A 26,190-nucleotide genomic window follows, 5' to 3' on the forward strand; every position below is an offset into this window, starting at 1 on the left:
AAAACAGTTCCTTGGGGTACACCATATTCTATATGGTTCTACTGAACGTAGAATGTTGAAAAATGCAGGTAGGTTCTTTGTATAGCGTAAATAAGCATCACGAAAGGGAATCAGGAATTTCCACCCCCAAGTTCTAAAGTTGGGAACCTGAAGTTTTGGGTTGATAAAGAAATATTGTAACTAATTGTTTAAAACGGTTTGTCACGAAACTTAATGTGACAAACCAAATTCTACGGGGGCGAAGCAGCGAATATCAACTTATATCTGTTTGAAATCTGTTTTTTTTTAATCAGCTATGGTCTTATATAGTTTTTAATTACGAATATATCGACATTAACTCTATTCAAACGTATACATGATTGATCATAATCTTATCAGCCTGGTGGATTCCAGAGAAGAAGGAAAATAAGTTTATTTTCTCAGTATTTATTGTACCTTCGTTTCTAATCCCCAAACGAAGTTCTGCAAGAATTTTCAGAAAAATCGGCTAATTGTCGAGCTCATTATTAGGTGTATCTTTTCTACTACGATAAACAATCTGCAAAACTAGTTCACAATAAAATGCTGACCAATTCCATAAAAAAATCACGGAGCTTTAATTTTTGAAAAATGTTTGGAGTCAACAGACTTATCAAACTAAATATATTCAGATTCTTGACGTGAACTAAAGTATTCATATCTAATTACCTTTCGCGGATCTCACTGTAAATGTGAATTGGACTAATGTGAATAGAACTAATGCCCACATATGTGCATCGAATCGATTAGCATTTTTATAAATCTTCCTAATCACTCCCACAATTATAAAATGGGTAATCAAGGGGAATTATGAACCCAAATCAGCGAGCTGCATAAATTATAATATTAACTGATGTTTTTATTGAGTAACCGGCATCGGGTTAGTTTCAAATATTATCTAATATGCGATTATTTGTTATAAAAGCGCCTTGAAAGCGAATACGATAAGGTTAACGTAGGAGGTTTTTATGATGCAACTTTATATCGAAAATTAAAAGTTGAACTCGTTGATAACCACATCTTATCGACGACGACGGTGTACATCAGGGATCCACTCTAGCTCCCACATTGTTAAAAAGAATACAATTTGATCTTTTTGCCGTTTTATCTGATAGAGCGAGGAGGGAAAAACCATTCTTGAGTAAGCATTTGCTCGTAACCCTCATACAAGACTGTCACTGACATCTAGATCTGAATTAGCGCTTCGATACAAATTATTATAATACAAAAAACAAAGAAACATCGTTGGTTGCGAACAAAATATCGCTTCTCAAATCCTTTCTTTTCGAAAGTAGTGCAAAAACGTATCGCTTTCAAAACTCTACAACAAGAGAATTTAGAATGAACTATTCGAAAAAGTTCTACATATTTCTCATGAGGCATTCGATAACCGCTTAAGCACATAACCAATAATAAACTATAGGATCTTCGAACAGGGACTTCCGAGGAAAGAGGAGATCTGTGACAGACTGTGACTTCCGAGATCTGTGATAGACTGTGACTTCCGAGATATGTGATAGACTGTGACTTCCGAGATATGTTATAGACTGTGACTTCCGAGATCTGTGATAGATTGTGACTTCCGAGATCTGTGATAGACTGTGACTTCCGAAATCTGTGATAGACTGTGACTTCCGAGATCTGTCATAGACTGTGACTTCCGAGATATGTGATAGACTGTTACTTCCGAGATATGTGATAGACTGTGACTTCCTAGATCTGTGAGATTGTGACTTCTGAGATCTGTGATAGACTGTGACTTTCGAGATCTGTGATAGACTGTGACTTCCGAGATATGTGATAGACTGTGACTTCCGAGATATGTGATAGACTGTGACTTCCGAGATATGTTATAGACTGTGACTTCCGAGATCTGTGATAGATTGTGACTTCCAAGATTTGTGATAGACTGTGACTTCCGAGATATGTGATAGACTGTGACTTCCGAGATATGTTATAGACTGTGACTTCCGAGATCTGTGATAGATTGTGACTTCCGAGATCTGTGATAGACTGTGACTTCCGATATCTGTGATAGACTGTGACTTCCGAGATCTGTCACAGACTGTGACTTCCGAGATATGTGATAGACTGTTACTTCCGAGATATGTGATAGACTGTGACTTCCTAGATCTGTGATAGATTGTGACTTCCGAGATCTGTTATAGACTGTGACTTCCTAGATCTGTGATAGACTGTGACTTCCGGGATATGAGATAGACTGTGACTTCCTAGATCTGTCATAGATTGTGACTTTCGATATCTGTGATAGACTGTGACTTCCTAGATCTGTGATAGATTTTGACTTCCGAGATCTGTGATAGACTGTGACTTTCGAGATCTGTGATAGACTGTGACTTCCGAGATCTGTTATAGACTGTGACTTCCTAGATCTGTGATAGACTGTGACTTCCGGGATATGAGATAGACTGTGACTTCCTAGATCTGTCATAGATTGTGACTTTCGATATCTGTGATAGACTGTGACTTCCTAGATCTGTGATAGATTGTGACTTCCGAGATCTGTGATAGACTGTGACTTTCGAGATCTGTGATAGACTGTGACTTCCGAGATATGTGATAGACTGTGACTTCCGAGATATGTGATAGACTGTGACTTCCGAGATATGTTATAGACTGTGACTTCCGAGATCTGTGATAGATTGTGACTTCCGAGATCTGTGATAGACTGTGACTTCCGAGATCTGTGATAGACTGTGACTTCCGAGATCTGTCATAGAATGTGACTTCCGAGATATGTGATAGACTGTTACTTCCGAGATCTGTGATAGACTGTGACTTCCGAGATCTGTGATAGATTGTGACTTCCGAGATCTGTGATAGACTGTGACTTCCTAGATCTGTGATAGACTGTGACTTCCGAGATATGAGATAGACTGTGACTTCCTAGATCTGTCATAGATTGTGACTTCCGATATCTGTGATAGACTGTGACTTCCTAGATCTGTGATAGATTGTGACTTCCGAGATCTGTGATAGACTGTGACTTTCGAGATCTGTGATAGACTGTGACTTCCGAGATATATGATAGACTGTTACTTCCGAGATATGTGATAGACTGTGACTTCCTAGATCTGTGAGATTGTGACTTCCGATATCTGTGATAGACAGTGACTTCCGAGATCTGTGATAGACTGTGACTTCTGAGATCTGTGATAGACTGTGACTTCCGATATCTGTGATAGACTGTGACTTCCAAGATCTGTGATAGACTGTGACTTCCGAGATCTGTTATAGACTGTGACTTCCGAGATCTGTGATAGACTGTGACTTCCGAGATCTGTGATAGACTGTGACTTCCGAGATCTGTGATAGACTGTGACTTCCGAGATCTGTTATAGACTGTGACTTCCGAGATCTGTGATAGACTGTGATTTCCCGTCCTCCGACAGTGGAGGGGAACTCAAATACGAGAGAGAAGGATATACGAAATTCCATATATTTGTAAAAATTTAGTTTGGAATTGGACTCGTTGGCGATAAAGTTTAGATTAGAGTTGGTGGATACTGAAGAGTTAACACGGATTCGATATGACAACGCCCAGCAGCATAACCTTAGAATGTTCCCGAACATCGGCTTCACATGATGAAGTGAATTACTGGTTCCATTTTGTTTTCACGGCCATGATTAGAGTCGGGAATAAATCAATCTTCCAGCTGAACTGCAACCTGAATGATAAAAATCGATATAATGGTGTTGTTTTAATCGCTCAGCGATTTCAAATGTAAATACGTTTAAAGAAATTTGCCTACAATCTTGATTAATCGCTGTACACTTTTGCACACTAATTTGTAAATACGCCAATAGGTCTCATCGATTGTGATATGAATAGCTTCGGAAATGAATGGAGCTTCAAAAAATAAACTTAAGGCATGACACATATCTGACTGAATTGCTTTTGACTTTTACTAATAATAATCAGTGTTACTCATCGACATGAGTTGGTAACATAATAATAATAAGAGGAGTCGCTGGATGTAAAGAGAACCTGCAACATCTGGTCAATCAAGAGTCCAAACAGAGTAGGTCACTTTCAGAAGGGGTGTATTTCAGGGTGATTCCTTCAGTCCCCTTCTCTTCTGCATCTCACTATTGCCATTATCCGTTGCGCTAACAAACACTCGAGGGTACAACTGTGGCACCCAGGGAAACCGGAGGCACAAGGTCACCCATTTGTTTTTTATGGATGATCTTAAACTTTATGCCTCTGGAGAGAAGGATCTCCATCAGTCCTTGAGGGTGGTGGAAGAGTACAAGCATGCTATCGGTATGAAATTCTGGATAGATAAATGGTCCATCTCAAAAAAAGACGATGCGGGGACTACCGAGAGGATGTGCAGCTCGTAGATGGAAGCATCCTACACCATCTGGATGCCGGAGAGACGTATACTTACCTCGGGGTGGAACAACGCCACTCACAAGAGGTAACAGCAGTGAAAAACTCTCTCCGCGGCAAGTATCAGCACACACTTCGGCAGATCTGGTCATCGGAACGGTCGCGGAAGAACAAAGTTGCTGCAACAAATATGATGCCGTTCCAATCTTACTCTACTCGTTTGAAGTAGTGAAGTGGACTCGGGAGGAGCTGTATCAACTCGACGTAAAGACCCGAAAAATGATGCATCTCTGTAGGAGTTTGCATCCCAAATCGTCCGTTCCATGGTTGTACTTCCCCCGACAACAGGAAGGCCGTGGACTTTTGAGTTTGGAGTGTCTACATGACAGAATGGTACTGGATACAGCCTGTAAAGTCGTCAGGAGTTCGGATCCCCTTCTCTGCATGGTCCGTGACCATGAGAGAGCAGGAATTGGAGCATTTCTCTTTAGGGCAGCTGCCCCAGCAGCTGATGAACTCGGTATAGTTTTCGACACTAAACGAGGTGACCACAACTCTGACACCGAGTTGGAACCTGCTCAGCAAAAAGCTCAGATAAAAGCCGCAGAGATCACCTTACTTCTGCGGAAACACAAGGATAAGCCAATGCATGGGGTCTTCTTCAATAACATTGGAGACCTTGGCTTATCAAAGCGCCTGACGTTCGATTTTCTCAGGTCGAGTGGACTGAAGTCGGAAACTGATGGTTTTATCATGGCTTGCCAGGATTGTGTCTTCAACACCTTAGTCTACCGCAGTCGCGTGATGGGTATAGAGGTTCCAGACACAAGACGCAGGACCTGCCGCGAGGCGCCCGAGACCCTAATGCACTTGCTATCAGCATGTCCATCATATGCGGTCTCGGCCTATATCCATCGACATAACGCGGCCTAAGTGTGCTAAAATACCATATACGGCACTCTTACGGTATTGACGAGACACCGGTGTTGCCCTACGCTCCGGGGGATATTGAATCCGTTGTGGGGAAGTGCCAAATTTATTGGAACTATTCGTTCCCCACCGTCAGGCTCATACAAGCTAATAAGCCTGATGTGGTCCTTCTCGATCACCAGAGCAAAACGATATTTGTCGTGGAGTTTTCAGGTCCTGGCGAGACGAATATCGTCAGAAAAGAGGAGGAAAAACAGATTGAATATCGAGATGTTCTCTTCGAACTCCGCAGACTATCCAGATCACTCTGTCAAGATGGTTGTTCTGATTATATTGGAGTTCTTGGTGGAATGATGTCCTCTCTAGTCTCGAATCTGAAAATCATACCGGCTTGCCGCACTAAGGCAGAAATCTTAGCCGCACAGATGCAGAAGGCTGTTATTCTTGGCTCACTGCGCTTGCTCAGGGCACATGATTCTTGGACCCAATGATCACTTACCACACGGTGTGGGGAAAAAATAAGATAGCAGACAGAGAAAAAAACTAATCCCAGTATTAGATCGCAAATAAGAGCGTTGGTTGCTAATTTTAAGAGCAATATCAGCTTCCTCGGTAACTTCGGAAGCTACGGTGTTGCCGAATAGCGCCAAGGAATAAAAAAATCTTGTAAACATTGTGTAATTATTATCATGGATAACAATATACCATGCCTTTTTATTTCAAGTTTCCAAATTCGTTGTGAGCCATTGGATCATAATACCTCCTGATCATTTCAAGACTACTAAGACATTTTTGCAGATTTCCAGCTTTTCAGCTGCTCCGAATTGATGAAAGGAAAAAGTATAGTAGACTCTTGTGTTTTTATTAGTCTACTTCAAACTGTGATTTATCAAAGAATGCTTATTGAATTCAATGGAAAGTAGTCCCTTTAGAATCAGTCCATATTTGCCAAAGTAACACTGGATTCGATGTCCGGATGTATGTTTTTTTGAAAGAACCACGATATTTCATGGCGATGAACCCTCGAATTGTTCGCGTCCTAATCAAAACAGAGAACAAAGAAACACCGCATCCGTCTGCTGAATCATATCAATCGCTGGAAATTGCTACCCCATTGTGGTATGCCAGACAATTTTCCCAATATAAATTTAACCTTGGCCAGACGTAGACCTTTCTCGAATAACAAATTCTCTGGAATGAAGAAAAACATTCCAAGAAAAAGCCAGACGGACAAAAAACCAGATAATAATTATGTTTCATGTATTTGCTTGTTCTTTCGCAGCACTTCGACTTTTAGAAAAAAAAAACCATTGAATGGAGTGGGCTGAATAATTTTCTTATTGGAATAGGAAACATTGAAACAGACGTGGAATCTGTTTTTCCGTTCGACAATCCTCAAAAGTCGAAACTTGTGCGAGCTGAGGATTAACGAGGTCTTGCCTTTCTTTCAACGTGTGATTTCTAGAAGATGTTGGAAGATCGACATTCAAATTATAAAGGACAAATTTTATTTCTCTAAACAGTGCAACCAATTCTCATTATTTCTGAGTTGGACATCTGGAAATGTTATCTTTTTTCGTTTGTATTTCAATTCGAGTCAATATCCACCAAAACGTCATTTTGATAAAGCCAATAGTGAATTTAATTTTTTCAACCATTTATCTGATTTTTTAATATGACATATTACATAGTAACTTTTTGGGGTGAACTTATCAATTTGGACTTCATTACACTTGAACTGATTAAGATTTATTCATTTTCCAGATTGTGCAAGGTTTCCACTCATTTTTCAGATAAGATAAGAAATGTCGGATTATGAAACAAGATAATTTGGACAGATTTGCAGAATGAATCTTTTACCAGACATATGGAAAAGTGTCAGAGTCCGATAATATTCTGAGCTCTCCAAATATTTGGAAATGTATCGTATTTCAGAAGACATTTCTACTGTAATATGAACTTCCGGATTTATTCTGAATATTGTGAAAGTTTAAGATGATTCATTGAACAACACACTTAAAAAATCGCCCGCACTCTTAAAATTGGCCCAGCAAACTTAAAAATCGTTAATCATATTTAAAAATCGCCCAGTACACTTAAAAATCGCCCAACACTCCTAAAGATCGCCCAGAACTCTTAAAGATCGCCCAGTAAACTTAAAAATCGTTCACCAGATTCAAAAATTGCTCAATACACTTAAAATCGTCCAAGCACTATTGAAAATCGCCCAGGAAACTTGAAAATAGTTCATTATTTTCAAAAATCGCCCAGTATACTTGAAAATCGCCCAGCACACTTGAAAACGACCAGCACACTTTAGAATCGGCCACGACTCTTTAAAATCGGCCAGAACTCTTAAAAATGGCCCAGCAAACTTAAAAATCGTTCATCATGTGAAAAAATAACCCAGTACATTTGAAAATCGCCCAGCACTCTTAAAGATCGCCCAGCAAACTTAAAAATCATACATCATATTCAGAAATTGACCAGTTCACGTAATTCGCCCAATCACTCTTAAAAATGGCCAAGAAAACTTAAAAATACTTCACCATATTGAAAAATCGTCCAGTATACTTAAAAATCGGCCAGCACACTTCAGAATCGGCCAGGGCACGTACATTTAAAAATCGCCTAGCACTCTTAAAGATCGCCCAGCAAACTTAAAAATCATACATCATATTCAAAAATTGCCCAGTATACATAAATTCGCCCAAGCACTCTTAAAAATGGTCCACAAAACTCAAAAATAGTTAATTATATTAAAAAATCGTCCAGTAAACTTAAAAATCGCCCCGCACATTTGGAAACGCACACTTTAGAATCGGCCAGGACTCTTTAAAATCGGCCAGCACTCTCAAAAATTGCCCAACATACTTGAAAATCGTTCATCATATTAAAAAATCTCCCAATACACCTAAAAATCGCCCAGCACTTTTGAAAATCGCCCAACAAACAATATCGTTCATCATATTTGAAAATAGTCCAGTACACTTGAAAACGCCTAGCACACTTCAGAATTTGCCTGCATTCTCAAAAATGGCCCAGCTAACTTGAAAATCGTTCATCATATACAAATATCTCAGCACACTTTGAAATCGGCCAGCATTTCAAAAATTGGTCCAATAAGCTTTACAACCATTCATCATATTCAAAAATCACCCAGTACACTTGAAAATCGCCCGGCCCTCTTAAAAATCGCCCAGCAAATTTAAAAATCGTTCATCATATTCAAAAATCGCCCAGTACACCTAAAAATCGTCCAGTACATTTGGAAACGCCTAGCATACTCAAAAATTGTTCATCATATTCAAAAATAGCTCAGTACACTTGAAAATCGCCCAGCAAACTTGAAAATCGTTCATCATATTAAAAAACCGCTCAGTAAACTTAAAACTCACCCAGCACTCTAAAAAATGGCCCTGCAAACTTAAAAATCATTCATCATTTTCACAAATCGCCCAGTACACTTAAAAATCGCCCGGCACACTTGAAAAACGCCCAGCACACTTTAGAATCGACCAGCACATTCAAACTAAATGTTGTACTTCAGTGAAATATCGATGTTTTTTAAATTGTAGAAGAAACGCATAGGTGAATGATAGTTAAGTAAGTATCTGCCTCCCACTTACTTACTGAGCGCTTGTAATTCAACTGAAAAGAGCTCATCTGGATTTAAAGCCCCCCCACCACTCTGATCTATAGTGTCCCTTGAAACTCCCCCCCCCCCCCAGGAAGAAATTCCAAAAATTAATTGAACCAGAGACGAGATCAAAGAGATCAACGAGATCAACACGAAACATTTTTCTGAGAAATTATATCGAGAGTGGACGAGAAGACGACCGCCAGTTGGGATCGGGGTTATTACATCATTTTCGTTGTCAGCGACTACCTCAAAGCCTGTTTCGAATGGAACAGGAAACAACATCACTGACCTTGGACACCCGATGATGACATTCTGCACGGTCGAGTTAGCGTTTTGCATTCTCGATCGCTATCATCGCCAAGTTCGCTACACCATTAGCGACGTGAAAATAAAAACGATTATTCAACCTACCGCAACGTTCTCTCTGAAACGGAGCGACATTTTCCGTTTGAGTGCGCCGGAAAAATGCCGGATAAAAATAGTACATCGATTTCTACTAACTTGAACTTCGCCAAATCTTTCTACCTAAGCTCCTACGCCTTCTGCCTCAGATACAAGCGAAGAAGTTTGAGGTTATGTCGAATTGGTGGGAATGCATAATTGTCAAAAAGACCAAAGAACTTTTTAATACATATGGTTTATCTCAGAAAGTAACAACCTTCACAAGAATTACTAATAACAGTAAGACCTTAATTGATTATATGTTAACTAATTGGGACCGCACTGTAGCAACTGTTTTGGATGGACCTAAACTCACAGGCCACCTTTTAATATCTGTTAAATATTTTTATAGTGAAAAAATAAATTACAGAAACAAACAAACAAAAACTGTTAGGAACTTGACAGAAAGAAATTTGTTCAACATAATAGTTTGTAACTTTTCACTTAACAATACAAATGTGAATCAGATTTATGAAAACATTAAAGAAAATTGTGAAAACATCTTAAATGAAATTGCACCTTTAAAAACGATTACTTTCTATGAAGAAGATCTGCCTTGGTATGATGGTCAAATCAGAAAGTTGAGTAAATAAAGAGATTTTGCTTACAAATTATTTAAAAGAAATGCTAATGGTGTTAATTGGCATAGTTATAAAAATAAACGTAATGCTGTCGTAAATATTATAAAGGTGAAGAAAAGTCAATATTATGTTGATCATATTGACAGCAACAAACATAACCCACGTTGAATGTGGAAAACTCTAAAAAAATTAATCAATCCAAAACAGTTCACAAACTATTTTGCTAACGGTATTCAATTTAATGACTGATCGCGAGCCGTTGCACAGCCGTGATTGATCCAAATTACGGAGCGATCCAATCTTCAGCTGTAAATTTGCGGTGGCATGTCTGGCAAATACAATGGATAATTCACAGCTTCGGTGGCATCGCAAACTGTATCTAAGCACGACGGATAAACAATAATAGTGGCCGGAAACTGTAAAGGCAATGAGGGAAGGCTTATTGTGTGAGAGAGACGAGAGACCAACTTTGTTGTCATCTCTACTTCGTGCTGTTACTGAGTGATAAGTGACAACGGTAGACGCCTGGCGGGAATAACTGATCTATGATCGGGATTAAAATGATTAAATTACTAAAATGGCTATTAAAAAATAGGGGATTGGTGATAGAAGGGTGATAATTGGGGGTAATAAAAAATATGTTCAGGCTGGAGCACCCTTATCACTTAGGGGTAAGGAAAATAGATCAGAACCTATTCTGAGACCTACGGAATATACATCAGCCATAGCGTTTCTTTTCATTACTTTGGTTACTCATTTCAGACACACAAATTTGTCAGATGAGTGATTTTTCATCGCCCCAAATGTGAAAAAACCTTGATACAATTACATTTTTCGTAGACCCCGTACACATCCATAGACCTACACATTTTGTAAGGCGTCTTTCTCCAAATATCATACCCGTTGAGGGCTGTAACTCAATATTTAGGTGAAATTAATGAAGGTCGGGGTGTAAATATCGACCACGGAGTGTATCCCCAATCCCCATAGATCGGTTGGGGGAACAACGACGGCCTTGACCGTCAGGCATCCAAATGTATGGGCAACCTGTTGAGTTTTGAATAGCGTTTAGGTGGAGCCCGGTTGAGAGTCGACGAAAAAAAAAGTAGGGGAAGATCGGGAGGGATAATGAAATTTTGAATAAGGAGACTTGTTTTGAGGGTGTTTCCATTGTAGTCTGTCGCAGACAGATGAATGGAACTCGATCGAGAAACTGTTAAAGACAAAGTACAGAAAAGTACAGAATAACTTCTTATAAACTGAAGTACGAAATTTTGCATCTCGTTCTGAGTGTCATGAGCTATAATAATTTCGCTAGAGACTTTCTTGATTGGTAGCAAACTGCAAAAGTAATGTCTCTCGGGAAATGTTCAGTATTACCCCGGTTTTATATAATCTGAGAGGCGCATATGGATGCAAATTTCTGACGGATTCGATGGAGGACATTGCTGCTCATGATATAAATATTGATGCATTTCGTGCATCCAATTGGGAATACTGAATTCTAATTTGAGGTCAATGGACACTTCCGTCCGAAACTAAAAAATTCGGCTGGGCGCGTAGGAAGTTACGGAAAAAACTACAAGTAATACAATGTATAGTCGAAGTTAACGATATTGTGCACACTTCAGTTGGCGACAGTCTCAAGGCCAAAAAAAGCAATACATTGAAATGAACCGGCTGCGAAATAGTCCACGTGGAGTGTGGAATTGGCGGTTAGTATTGCATAATTTTTACTAACCGGGTTTTATGATTGGCTGAAGAGTCATAAAATTAATTTTGAAGTCTTGTTACGGTGACGAATAGAAATCGGGGAATGCGGGCACGGTTATCGCCGCCGTGTTCAGTTCAGAAACTGATCGCGATTTGAATGTTGAAATTCGACATTGGTGCCATTATACTTACTTAAAATTTGTGTGGCGTCCTTGGACAACTACTAATAGTAATAATGAGTGTGATAACAACGCAGACTTTTTCCAGTGTGGTGATTCCAATAGCGATGGTGAACAATGCGAAAAAGATATACCAGTGAATAAGATTCGGATGCATTTGAATACTGAAACACAGAAAGTTTGGTTTCGATGGATACAAACTATTACAAGCAACATTAGAATTGGCCGAAATTCCTTTCTCAACCGTACGTAAAATAGTCGAAAACAAACCTTATGAACGCATGAAGCGATGTGATACAGGGTTACGAAAATCTTTAGATGTTCATCTGGTAAAATCATTGAAAAAAACAATAAACGACTGTTACAAAAGCAATGAGATTCCTACAACTGAAATCATAAGGAAGAAATTGAATACTTCCGGTCATAACGTGAGCTGCTGTGACAAAACTCTTCAGAATGGGATAAAGAAACTAGGATTTAGATTTAAAATAATAAACAAACGTCAAGCAGTTATGGAAAGCAGAAAAATAGTGGAATTAAAACAAATAACTAACATCAGGCGTATAAATAATTTTCCAAAATTTGATAAGAAGGTAATAGAGCTAATTAAAAAAGAAGTATCTAATATTACCGAAGAAGACTGGCAGAAACGGATTAAAAAAGTAATTTTAGTTGAAAAAGATTATAAGGAGATTGGACACATCCATAACAATGGTGGAAATAAATTCATTATTGATTTAAATGACGACAGTGATAGTACAGAGAATATGGAAGATGAATTATTAGAAGCTTTCGAAAAAAGTGAAGTGAAGGGTTTTTGAAGCGATCGATCATATAGTTATTGTGATTCTTATATAATCAGAAATGATTATTGAATAACGAAATTAGTTAGCTCTCTACTATTATATTAAAGGGGAGGGGTTGGAATGTAGGTTGCACTATATCGTTTACTTAAACTATACCTTTTCATTACTAATATTTACAAAAGCATAGTACAACGGTCATCCGACACTTTGAAATATCCATATAACATTCCACTGGAAGGCAAACACAAGTGCGTACTATTTATGTGAATATTAATAACTAGCGACCCGCCCCGGCTCCGCACGGGTGCAATGCTGATACTAAATACACATATGAACGCGTGCGATCTCTGCTAATCATAAAGTGCTACCAGGGCGAAGCGCGGCCTTCCGCGCATCAAAATCCGTAGTTTTAAAGATCTAAGCATACTTAGGGACAGACAGCAGGAAGCGACTTTGTTTTATACTATGCAGTGATGAAGTTTTGGAAAATGTATCAAGTGTGAGGTTTCTAGGCCTGGACATTGACGAGTGTCTTGACTGTGGAAGATACTGTGAGTCAGTAATTTCGAAACTCAATTTTGTCAGCTATCTTTTCAGAAACAGGAGATCAAAATGGTTTAGACTTTCGCGGCAGAGGTTTTCAGTGTCACTGTTTTTCGAGTTTGAAAGCCGTGGATTTTTGGAATTTCTTCCTGACGTTTCGCTGGCGCGAGTGGCTAGCTTCTTCAGAGGTTTAACCATCATGGCTTGCTGTCCGATGACGAACTTTCAGGCTTCGTAAAGCGTATTTATGCCTTGTCAAGTAATCAGTTGTATTGGTACCTGTATTTGTACCTGTACTTGAACCTGGAACATAAACAATCTTGCTGCCTGTTGTCATACTGTTCGTTATTCTCGAATTCCATAGGGACTTAACGCTGGAGCCGACGGATATTCTGGTCAGCTTCATTGTGGTGTACTTGTTTACCAATGTCCCACTGGAAGACTCTCTGAGGGGGTTAGCCCACGTGTTCCCGAAGGATATCGTCGAAGTCTTTAGAGCATGTCTCACAGGAATTTACTTTCAATGGAGGGGAAACTTCTATGAGCAACTAGATACCGTTGCGATGGGGAGTCCACTTAGCCCAGGGATAGCAAATTATTTCATGGAACGGTTTGAAGGAAAGTGCGATAGACACTTTTGAATTGAAGCCGACCTTGTGGCTATGTTACGTGGATGACACCTTTGTCATCTGGAAACATGGAAGAGACGCCCTGAACCGTTTCCTAAACGACTTGAACGCGCAACACCCTTCATAAAATTCACCATGGAGATTGAGCAGGACCGACGGATACCTTTCCTAGATGTACTAGTAGAACGATTTGCTTAGAACGATTTGGTACCAGACTAACCCACAAAGAGTATTGAAAATCCACACACACAAATAGATGCTTGCACGCACTATCTAACCACCATCCTAGCCAAAAGAGAGGAGTCATCTCCACTCTAACGGAACGGGCTCGGAGAATATGTGAACCAGAACATCTGGAGAGGGAACTGGAATACCTTGAAGTGACCTCGAGGTCGAATGGTTACAGAAAAGCAGAAAAGCCATGAAACCGAAGAACACCACCGCTCAAAAAGCGAAAGAGGATCAGATGGTTGCACGCGCATATCTACCGTTTATCCCTAGGGTCACGGACAGAACTGAAAAACTATTGTATAAAAACGACATCAAAACAGTCTTCAAAACTACGAGAAAGATACAACAAAGCCTCAGCTCGGTTAAAGATAAAAAAGAGATCGATTACCAGCAGCAGGGGTCTATCGCATACCGTGCACTTGTGGGAAGGTATATATCGGAACCACCAAACGATCCATGGGAACAAGACTGATAGAGCATAAAAGGTACTGCAGACTAGGCCAATCGGATAAGTCAACTGTGGCAGAACACGCGCTTAGTGAAGGAGACCACATAATTTTGTTTGAAAACACAGACCTAATTGCCCCCAACCAGGGATACCATAGCCGACTGGTACGGGAGGCAATAGAGATCCACAAACACACGGAGAATTTCAACAGAAAAGAAGAAGCGGTGAACCTCAATCAAATATGGAACCCCATTTTAAGGAATTTGAGAATAATGAACAGAATGACAACAGGCAGCAAGATTGTTAATGTTCCAGTTTCAAATACAGGTACAAGTTCGGGTACAAATACAGGTACCAATACAACTGATTACCTGACGAGGCATAAATACGCTTTACGAAGCCTGAAAGTTAGTCATCGGACAGCAAGCTATGATGGTTAAACCTCCGAAGAAACTAGCCACTCGCGCCAGAGAAACGTCAGGAAGAAATTCCAAAAATCCACGGCTTTCAAACTCGAAAAACAGTGACACTGAACATGAGATCAGTTTTGACTGAGAAACAACCAGTATTGTTATTATTATACACAGGTCGATTCCCGACTGAGATACGGAATATGTTTTTAGGGGTCAACCACTTGTTTTAATGATGTATTATCTATTGATAGAATTTTTTTTAGGATTGAAGGGGTTATATTTTTAGGAGTAATTAACTTTTTGGGAAAGAAAGTTTTTGGCTTTCTACTACTCCATCTGATACAAAAAAAGGGATGAGAGAATCTTCCCTCTTTTCTTTGGAAGATTCTCTCATCCCTTTTTTTTTAGGACTTATCAAATTTTAACCTTGCCGTGCTTGTATATATTTGAAGTGTGTGTTTTTGTATTTTGTGATATAAACTATTTCAAAAGTAATGAGCAAATTCACGCACTATAATACAAGGACATTTTCAAGGACTATTTTTTTTAAATAGGTCACCCATTGGGACTGGGCAAAAATTTTTCAATCGCTAATCGAATATACGAAGCTCCGTTAATTTTGAACATCAATTTCAGTTTTGCATAGAAATAAATGATTTTGAATTGATATTCTCATATTTAGTGTTAACTGCGATTACTTTTAAAATTTCACAATTCACTATTACTGAACTACGAATTTAGTCAACTTACTTCCAGATGGTGGTCGACATATGTCACCAATGACGTCAAAGCAACCAAAAATCATGACATTTTGAAACTCCTCCTACAATACAAGTTTTGATTCACAAAAAACAACCGTGCAGGAACAGTCCACGTATGTTGTAATAGCAAAATTAAAGCACTTTGCTTCCATTTGAACTACAATTTCCATAACTCTCTGAATCATCGATCAATTCAGAACACCCTGTATGGTAGTTGATGTATAAATACATTCTCAATCCAACTACTCGTCAGACTACGAGAAGGCTGTCTCGCAAACGCAATGCTATCACTTGTTTTCGTATTACATACTCAACCATCAAGATAATGATTTCTGATAACAGACATGGAAAATTTGTTTTTAGGTTCCGCTTATCTTGACTGCAGAATATTAAAAACGAGATCAGTTGTAGATGATCTCAGTTTAGATGATTCTCGCGATAACTCATCGCCAGACAAGGTAGAATAACGTAATTAATACTTGTGATACACTGTTTGGAACCTTCGCTGTAGTAATATATATTACTGGAGTTTTATCTCAACACCCAACCGTTTTTTAACACCTCGACACGTGTTTCGATCACCAAGTTATCATCTTCAAGAGGAAGATTGAAGTTTAATCTTCCTCCGAGAATAGTCCCCCGTCGTTTTACAGTAGACGCGACGCGTAATGGCTGACTGCGGTGCGTCAAGTTAATCTTATCCTGATAACTTTTATCTATATTGAAAACTTGCAACAATTGTATCAATTTACCAATATGGCTCAGTATTTTGCATGTAGTGGCTACCACATAAGAGGTAAATATATGCTATCCCGAACTTTTATTTAAAATCATTCAAGATAAACTATCTCACGGTACATTATCTGCATGTAGGTAGGTAGGTCTGAAGTGAGTGGGTCTATTTGACCTCCACCGCAACCCGCAAGAGTTTATTGTGGCTCACACCTGTTCACACTCGGCCAAATAAACCCAGCTTCTTAACGAAGGCGATAAGTTTGTACGGTGAGTGGTCTTTCAGATCAGATGGTGAGAGTACGGATCTGCCGAACTCAAAGAACCTGATTCGGTCCCCAGCGGGACAGGCACAAAGTATATGCTCTGCAGTTTCATCATTTTCCAGACAGAGGCGACACACATTGTCTTCTGACAGTCTGAGTCTTTGCATGTGATGATTCTAATGACAGTGTCCTGTAAGAAGACTTGTTAGACATCGTAGTTCATCCCTACTGTAGTCCAACAACTGTTTGGAATCAAGCTTCGAATGGTGAATAAACGCCATGGAGTGAGCCAATCCTGGAAGATTCTGCCAGAAGTCCATAACTCTTCTTGCCATCCAGGTGTTCAGTGTTTGTTTGGCAAAGCCCAAAGCGATGCCAATTCTGGTCCAATGAAGTCGCTTGCAGCACCCTCCTTTGCAAGAGATTCAGCAGCTTCATTGCCTTCCAGGCCAGTATGGCCAGGAATCCAGACCAGAGACAATCTGTTTAGTCTTCCTATCGGGCAGAGTCTTTTTTGGTAGTTTACTACCAATTTAAACGTTGCTCGGTAGGAGCCAAGAGTTTCCAACACCGCTTGACTGTCCGAGAATATTTTTATTGACTTGGATTCATCCAATCTCTCCGCACACAATTCAATAACGTACATTTCCGCTTGATATACAGTGGCATAAGTTCCTACGCAGGTAGATAACTCTATCCTGGGTCTGCGACTGAAAACACCTGCACCAGAACCGGAAGGTGTTTTGATCCATCTGTGAACCAACAACTATCTGCTCCTCATATTTCCTTCTCCCGCAGGATCCAGTCCTCTCTACTCGGAAATAGTACTTTATGAGGCAGTTTGTAGTCGACAGTTGGAGGCATGAAGTCAGAGGTAATTTCCGGAATGCTATGACTTCCAATGTCAACCAACAGTCTGTTGCACTCTGCATTGAATTGATTTGTGCAATTGACAATGTGCACAAGTCTGTATGCAGTCCATCTAGCCTCCCTTTCCAGAAAAATGTGGAGAGGAGGTAGATCTAGAAGGATCTCCATTGTCGCTGACGGTGTGGTACTGATGACACCACTGATAGCCGGACAAGCCTGTCTCTGTAAGCCAAAGGGCTTCGCTAGGGCCGTTTTCTGTAAAGCCTTCGGCCACCAAGCAATTGCACCATAAGTGATCATTGGTCTGACAATCATCACATAAATGCAATGGATTTGTTTGGGACCTAAACCCTAAGTTTTACCACAAATCCTTCGACATGTCCATAGAGACAGTCTGGCTTTGTGTAAAACTTTTTCCAAGTGAGCGTTTCAGGTGAACACAAAAATGCTAGCAAGCAACGAAAACTTTTACTCACGAACAATCAGAGAGGCTATCGAAATTGAAAAACGACCTAATAATATGAACAAGAGGGATGATGCGCAAAGATTACCATCAACATGGAGATCCGTTTTATCGCTTCGCACAAGCAATCAGACCGCTCAACCCCAGAAGCAAAACTCGGTACATGACAATACAGGTACAACAGAGACAGGAGAGGCAGCTCAGGTAATGAGACCAAACCAGGTAGTCGAGCAAACACAGGTCATCTCCTTCAACAAACCAGATATTGCCTGTCACATAAAATGTGACATATATATATATATATATATATATATATATATATATATATATATATATGGTAGAATATGATGTGTTGTTTTTCCGGGTGTTCATCCGTTGTGTACTATTCGATAGTCGACGTTTCGCCATCATCTTAGATGGCATTATCAAGACGAGTTACTGCTTCGCTTCGAGAGGTGTAACTGATGTTAGGTTCTTCTTGTGGTGTTTTTATACCACCAAAGACAACCACAAATTGATAATGAACCATCGCAGGTAGGAGAACCGCCAGAAGCCATTAACAACCCTCAGGTAGAAAAACAGGTAGGAGAACTGCCAAAAGCCATCAACAACCCTCAGGTGGAAAAACAGGTAACAAATCCATACAACTTACGCAAGCGAAACCATATAAAAACACCACAAGAAGAACCTAACATCAGTTACGCCTCTCGAAGCGAAGCAGTAACTCGTCTTGATAATGACATCTGAGATGATGGCGAAACGTCGACTATCGAATAGTACAGAACGGATGAACACCCGGAAAAACAACACATCATATATATATATATATATATATATATATATATATATATATATATATATATATATATATATATATTTACTGTGCAGGTACAATGTTATTACATATATACCGTTCTTGATTACTTGAATGTTTTGGTACCTCAGTTCTTCTTCTTCTCGATATGACCTCATCTCCCCGTCAAGGTTTGAAATGTTAATCGAAGGTTTTCACGGCCAGGAATATGTTGAAATTATGATATAACATCAAATTATGATATAATATATAAGTAGAAAAAAAAATGAAAAATATGAATCACCAACTTGTTTAGAAACAATAAACAAGGAGATGGTAACAAGGACATTTTGAAATAAAGTTTTCAAAAGAAATACGATCGCTCATTGCTTACTTCAAGTGTAAATTCGTCTACTGTGTAAAAACCCTTTTCTGATTAATGACGTTTTATATCGTTTGGCAGTAAATTATACATTCGAATGCTGGTAAATTTAGAAGATTTTTCATATTTTGCGTGATGTTTTCGAGTTATGATCATATCTTTTCTTCTTATATTATAGCTATGCATCTCTGTTTTTGTTTGGAAAAGTTCTTTATTTTCATGTACATATGTCAATATTTTTAAAATGTACAGACTTGCAACTGTCGATATTTTATTTTGTTGGAATATATTTCTACATGAAGTTCTAAAGTCTAAATTGAATATCAATCTCAGCAGTGCTTTTTGTTTTATAAAATCCAGTAGCTAGTCCCCAGACCGAAATGTTCTGATACATGATCGAGTGAAATTTGGCATAGTAAACTGATATCAGTAAATTTGTATCTAACTTGCACTTAAGAGATTTCATCAGATAGTATGATTGATATTCAATTTCTTGCATATATAATCTATATGTTCTTGCCATGTGAGGAGTGAGTCAACCATATACACAAAACCGTTGTAAATTGTAGCCTATATGTTATTCTGGTGTATAACCTGTATTTATATAAAGTTTCTTATAAATCCGCTCAGTCGTTTAGGCGTGAAAGAACCACAAACATATATACATACATCCATCCTCTCAAACTTCCACATTTATATTAGTATAGATAACGTAGATGGGTATTATTATCAATTTATGATCGTTAAGAAGAGGAGAATAATATATTGCGATATTCAACTATTGCCATTCAGACGTTCCTACTGAAAGTAACATTAGCAAATACCGCTGGAAAAGTTTACAAGTTTATCAGTGAGATATTCGTTAGAAATCACCGTCAGTTTGTGTGCTAAATTTCATAGTTATCACTATTGTCACATACAAATTTTGGCAACACCTGCCTTAACCATTCCAGATGATTTCAAGTCACACACTGTGAAGAATTGTCCAATAAACGGTATAGTTATTTCAGGATATCAATTTATTATTCTGTCTGTATCATATTTTAACAATAGATAATCATGTATCTAGGTCACAAAAAAGATATTTATATTCTTGGGGAACAACTTAAAGAATTTCCAGTCGAAGATAGGAGATTACAGAAATATCGCCGTGAAGTGTTATGAATGCTTACAATATAAAGTCAAGTTGGAATTGTTGAAAATACTTCAAATGAATTCATTCGTGAGCGTATTTAACGCTTCCTTCTTTTTTCTATCAAACTTCACAAACTAATGCAAACTATATATTTGTTTTCTAAGCGAAATCACAATGCCAGATTCATATGGGCTTCTCATAGCAACCGCAGCCTGAAACGATATTTTGTGTTCAAAAATAAATTACTTTTATCTTTGAAGATAGGCAGAATCAACATATTCATTTGAATGAACAAAAAACAAACCGTATTAGAATATTCGAATGTATCACGTGCTAAAATTTTGTGAAATTTCTGAATTGCCATTTTCACAATTGGTCCTTAGGGCCGGATAATGACCTTGAAATAAAAAACTTTGCGATTAGTATGTTAAACTGAGAAAACTTACGAACGAACTCATTATTTCCTCTAGAATTGGTTTCAGGCAATATTATATAGTTTGTTGTTCTCAGGAGAGAAACCTAAAATAAAAAATGTGCTGGAGTTGAAAAATACAATAACGTGCTCCGTAGGGAATCTTCTACGTTTCCAATGCATGACCTTGCATGAAAAGATAATTGTTATGTTTACAGCACTAGAGAAAATGAAAGGTCATGCGTTTTTATGGACAAAAACAAGTTGATGCAGTATACGAGGCGTAGCTAGTTTCCGGCATTCCCCAAAGCTGAATACCAGTTATTTATTAGCGATTTTCATAGCAAGTAGCATAACACGGAAGCCTATCGTTAAATTACTCCAATTAAAAGTACATTATCGAAGAGCTAACAGAAGTGCCGATTCAGATTATGAAAAGAATTAGAAAAGGGTGGTGAGTCATATCGTTTTTGGAAACCCTGTATGAATAATAGCCTGATATTTAAAGAGGTTATTTTTGGGATTGCTTCAAAAAATCCATATGACGAACGATCTCAACTAGTTATTGAAAATAAAAATCTTTCTGTGCGAAAGTAGCGATTCACATTGGAATCGAATCGCTGCCGATTGATTCCAGTTCTCAAAATGAGAGAGTTCTTAAACAGTGAAGTTCTAGGTGTACTGAGTTGAACCTAAAAACGATGAGCAGCCACAACCCGTCGCGTATTTTTGATATTACCGCTCTTGGTGAAATTAAATGTGCCAAGTCGCTTGTACACTTCCCGTGAAAGTATCTATAGAAGAGAGACAAATTCCTCGTCAAGATGAGACTGTAACATATTATTTTCATCAGACAGAATGAAAGTGGTGTCGTCCGCAAAGAGAACCGATTTGAACGGCATCATATGTTTGCACAAGTCATTCATATAAATAACAAATAAGAGCGGGCCCAAAACAGACCCTTGTGGAACGCCATGCTTAATAGCATAACCTTAAAGCATAACCTTAAAGATTCTGCAGATTTGAGAATTATAAGCTCTATCTAAAATTTTCGAAAAATTTCTTTATACTCAGGTGTATGATTATTTCATTTCAAAAAATTCACTTCCTGATTGTCAATGTGGTTTTAGACCTGGAAGAAATACTGAAACATCTTTAGCAACTGTAACGACTGATATTTCAACAGCCTATGATCAAGGTTTAAGTAGTGTTTTGGTGTTACTTGATTTTTCCAAAGCTTTCGATACATTAGTCATGAACTGCTTTGTGATAAATTGAGATATTATGGCTTTGATGATAAATCAGCGTTATTAATGTGGAATTATTTTCTCAGACGTTCTCAGAGAATATTGGTTAATAATTCGTATTCATCCAAACTTGATATTCTTTCAGGTATCCCATTACTTTCCATTATGTATACTTCAGATATTTTAAATGGAGTAGAACTTTGTAAACTTCAAGCTTTTGCAGATGATACACAGCTTTATCTCAGTTTTCCTACTGAAAATTTCGAGACTGCAGAAGATATCATGAACAATGAATTGAATAAAATCAAGACATTATCAGAAGAACACAACTTGAAACTCAATTCTGAAAAGTCCAAAGTATTATATTTCGGTAGTAAAAATAATATGAACTTCTTGAAGAGTAGTTTTAATCTTCAAATTGAAAATATTCTACTGGAAATCTGTGACTCAGTCAGAAATCTTGGTTTAGTATTAGATACAGACATTCGTTTTTCTCAGCACATAAAAAATCTTATTGGTAATAATTTCGGATTCCTGAAACTTACCTACAGTAATCGTCATATTCTTAGTTTCAAAATGAAGCGAACAAAACCTGGGGAGTATGCAGAGTAAGTCTCCGGCGTCAAGTCACATAAAATTCTTGAAAATGACTCTAAAATAGGAGCCGAAACGTCGAATACAAAACTCCAAACGCGGTTCAACCCGAACTCAACGACAACATACTACTGACTCACAATTTAGTATTATTGAACAACGAATTTGGTAGACTTACTTCTCGATGGTGGCTAACATATACCACCAATGACGTCAAAACATGGCGACCAAAAATGATGACATTTCGAAACTCCTCCTATAATACAAAGTCTGATTCACAAAGAAAAAACAACCGTGCTGGAACCCGACGGTAAACACTCGACATGTTATGCCGAAGACGAGATATAATTCAAATTTAATGAATTGTTTATCAAGTGCAATCTATAGAATAATATATATGTATGAATTCAAGCGCACTTTATTGGGAGACGACAAACAAGCTTGTTAGAGAACTGGGATATTTTGTATCCGAAAATAACGCAGCTCGAATAACAAGGTCGCCAATCGAATGCACATGGCGAATATACAAAACGGTTTTGATGAAGAAATTCGCCTCTTTCGGGAAAATGATGATTGTAGTTCAGCTCGAAGAAGCCCACACGAGATGCATATTGATCTATCAAAGCCAACGCATCGTTCGTGTTGTTACAAAAGATAACAAAGAGTTACTTTTGATTTATTTTAAAATACGATGGAAACTATTTGCTCGAAACGAAAAAGAGGGGTACTGTGTGGTGGTTGAAGGGCCCCCAATGTCTCGAAAACAATATACGTTCTGTTAGCTTTAACAATGAATAGGTCACACCAATTAAAAGTTTAGCTTCGCTCGGGTAGCAGAAAATATATTTTTTCCCAACTTGTCTATGAAGAAGTTCCAGTTTTTGCCCGAAGGAGCTATAGAAGCTGGAACTTTCGCCCTTCAGAAAGTTCTAGAATGGTCTAGAAGAGTATTCGAAAGCTTGCCACAACATTCCAGAACATCCTAGAAATTCTGATATAGTCTGGAACGCCCCAGATCATCGCGGAACGATGGGAGGGATTAAATGGAGTGGTAGCTAGCTATCTAACCCATATAATAACGTCACTTCCAAAATACAAATCATGAAAATATTAGACAACACAATTAATTGGCGCTCCGGTGCGACTGCATTGATTCCAGCGGCGCATTTGCTCTTTCAGCTGAAGGAAAACCCGGAAAAACATGCAGCATCACATCATCTGGCGTCTAGTTCAGTATTCCCATGGTTCCATATTATGAAGGTGTCGTCAACATATCTCAACCAGACTCAAGGTTTCTTGTTGGCTTCTTCAATGGCCAGAGTTTCAAACCACTCCATATATATGTTGGCTAAGACTGGTGAAAGTGGCGATCCCATTGGCAGTCCCTCATCTTGTGTAAAGAATTCGTCCTTCAGTTGGAAATAACAGTTTCGTACACAGTTTTCGTACACTGTGTAAACCACGGAAAACTATAAGAATAGTTAGAACTTTATAGTTTGAGGGGTCTCCCACTAAATTGGATAGAATTATTTCAGGTGGACAAAAGACAATATGTATCTATACGAATAAACTCTAATAATACCAAATATAATAGAAAATCTGCATGTCTGGATGTTGATATGGGTGACCCACAAGGTTCCGTCCTGGGACCCGTTTTGTTTATTGTGTACATTAATCAGATTGATTTCGTTTTAAATAGTTGCCATCACTCTACCTAATATTGATGATTTATCTTTGATATTGTCTTCACCTGACATTAATTTACTGAATGCTAATTGTAGAGATGTGATGAATAATATATTTCATATTTCAATGAACGTTCTTTATTCTTCAATACGGAAAAAGCAAAGGTAATACGTTTCCACAATCGTCAGAAGCCATTACAAATCTTGATTTTAGAGTTAATCAGACAAACACTCAAGAATCTGTCAGATTTCTTGGGGTATATCTAAATGATTTTTTGAGTTGAGTTGAATTCCACCTCAGCATCGGATGTTTTCATCTGTCAAAAACGCATATTACGTACTTTAGTACATATTTCATCTAGGGACCTGTTCCATGTATATACATTTTTGATATAGCTGTTTATATTTTTGAAAATAGATCGTTGTTCGAATTGAATGAAGATATTCATGGATATAATACAAGAAATAAACACTCCATATATATTCCATACTGCATATTTTGCTCCCCTGTACATGGGGCCACGAATTTTTAACAAACTTCCAGATATCATTAAGCCGCATAAAAATGTGAGATTTTTCAAAACACATTTGAAACATTTTTTATTGGAGAAATGTTTTTATTCGCTTTACGAATTTTCAATTGAAAATTAATGTATGTGACTACCTTATCTTGAATTCATATTTTATTTTTTAAATACTCTTAATATCCTTAGAACTAGGCTTGACAATTCCCATACGTGTAACTGTCAACGGGAAATAAAGATTTCCGAATTTTCAATTGAAAATTAATGTATGTGACTACCTTATCTTGAATTCATATTTTATTTTTTAAATACTCTTAATATCCTTAGAACTAGGCTTGACAATTCCCATACGTGTAACTGTCAACGGGAAATAAAGATTTATTATTATTTATTATTATCATTATTACTAACACACAGTCACAGGAATTGCTATTCACGACGAAACGAAAGTGTCTCCTGAATTTTATGAAAATGACAAGTACTTATTTTCCAGACGAATATCCCTAGCAACTAAATTTTTCTCGAAATGCAACTCTCTTTAGTTTATAAACAAAAGCAGCCAATTATTTGTCTAAAACCGTGGTCCATTGAGACAACTTCAACTGCGGATTATCTTTGAATAACTGTTCTGACCTACTCATGGAAACTATCTGTAAAACACATTTTTCTATATCAATCACGACCCTGCTACTTTTCATTGGTGATCCAACTTCAACATCCATCAATTCTGTCATACTTTTAATTGGAATTCAAATTATGTCTCGCTCAATCTGTTGAGGCTGTGAACGTAACTAAGGAGTATTCCTGATGAATTTTCTCGCGTATGGCGTAATATTTTCTTGTTTCTAGGCAAATTAGATGTAGAAGATTGCGAAAATTAATTACTGGGTGCCATAAAAGCACAAGAAAAGTATAATTATTATTCAATTAGGAAACTAAATCAACTTTCCCAGAGAGTTACGAAGTCAGTTTCTCCTTCCTACGAAGAGAAACAGAAAAACGTCTGATTATTATCTATATTGTTTGTAAACTATTTGAAAATATACATAATGATTCACAAAACTGTCTTTCGACTTGGGGTATTATTCACCTCATCATCGCTTTGAAAATCTCTGCGATTTGGCTTTCTTCCAAATGATTCACAATTTTTTATATTCGTGTGAAGTGTAGACGACTTGAATCGCAGGAAAAGGTACAGATAGCGAAAACAATTTGAAATACCCATCGGTCTAACCGTCATGACTCCGCTCAGTTGAAAAACACGCTTCTGTCTATTTTCATCCGATATTATTAGACGTAGTAGTATTTTGAACCCACACGCAATAAGATAACCACCACATAAAATCGACTCAAATAATAACTTTGTTTTATCAAAGTGGGCGCTTCGCCCACTT

General features: G+C 38.0%; 1 protein-coding gene across 7 annotated transcripts in view; it reads right to left on the reverse strand.

Moving 5' to 3' along the window:
- Tcmet (methoprene-tolerant) overlaps positions 1-26,190 on the reverse strand; it is a 153,904-nt gene that overhangs the window by 48,977 nt on the left and 78,737 nt on the right. Inside the window, exon 1 of one of the 7 annotated variants that reach the window (XM_074176511.1) lies at positions 22,766-22,800. The exons of 4 other annotated variants lie outside the window; for them this stretch is intronic. In XM_074176511.1, coding sequence (XP_074032612.1) covers positions 22,766-22,785 — 20 coding nt within the window. In that variant the 5' untranslated portion in view covers positions 22,786-22,800. Of the gene's footprint in view, positions 1-15,682; positions 16,042-22,538; positions 22,687-22,765; positions 22,801-26,190 lie in introns of those variants that run through there. 2 more of the 7 variants (XM_023171610.2, XM_023171603.2) reach the window with 2 other exon arrangements.

This window comes from Leptinotarsa decemlineata, unplaced genomic scaffold (assembly GCF_025532065.1).
Source record: "Leptinotarsa decemlineata unplaced genomic scaffold, Ldec_3_MD MMD2_tig00001719_RagTag_RagTag, whole genome shotgun sequence".
In the NCBI taxonomy this organism is placed as follows: Eukaryota; Metazoa; Arthropoda; class Insecta; order Coleoptera; family Chrysomelidae; genus Leptinotarsa; species Leptinotarsa decemlineata.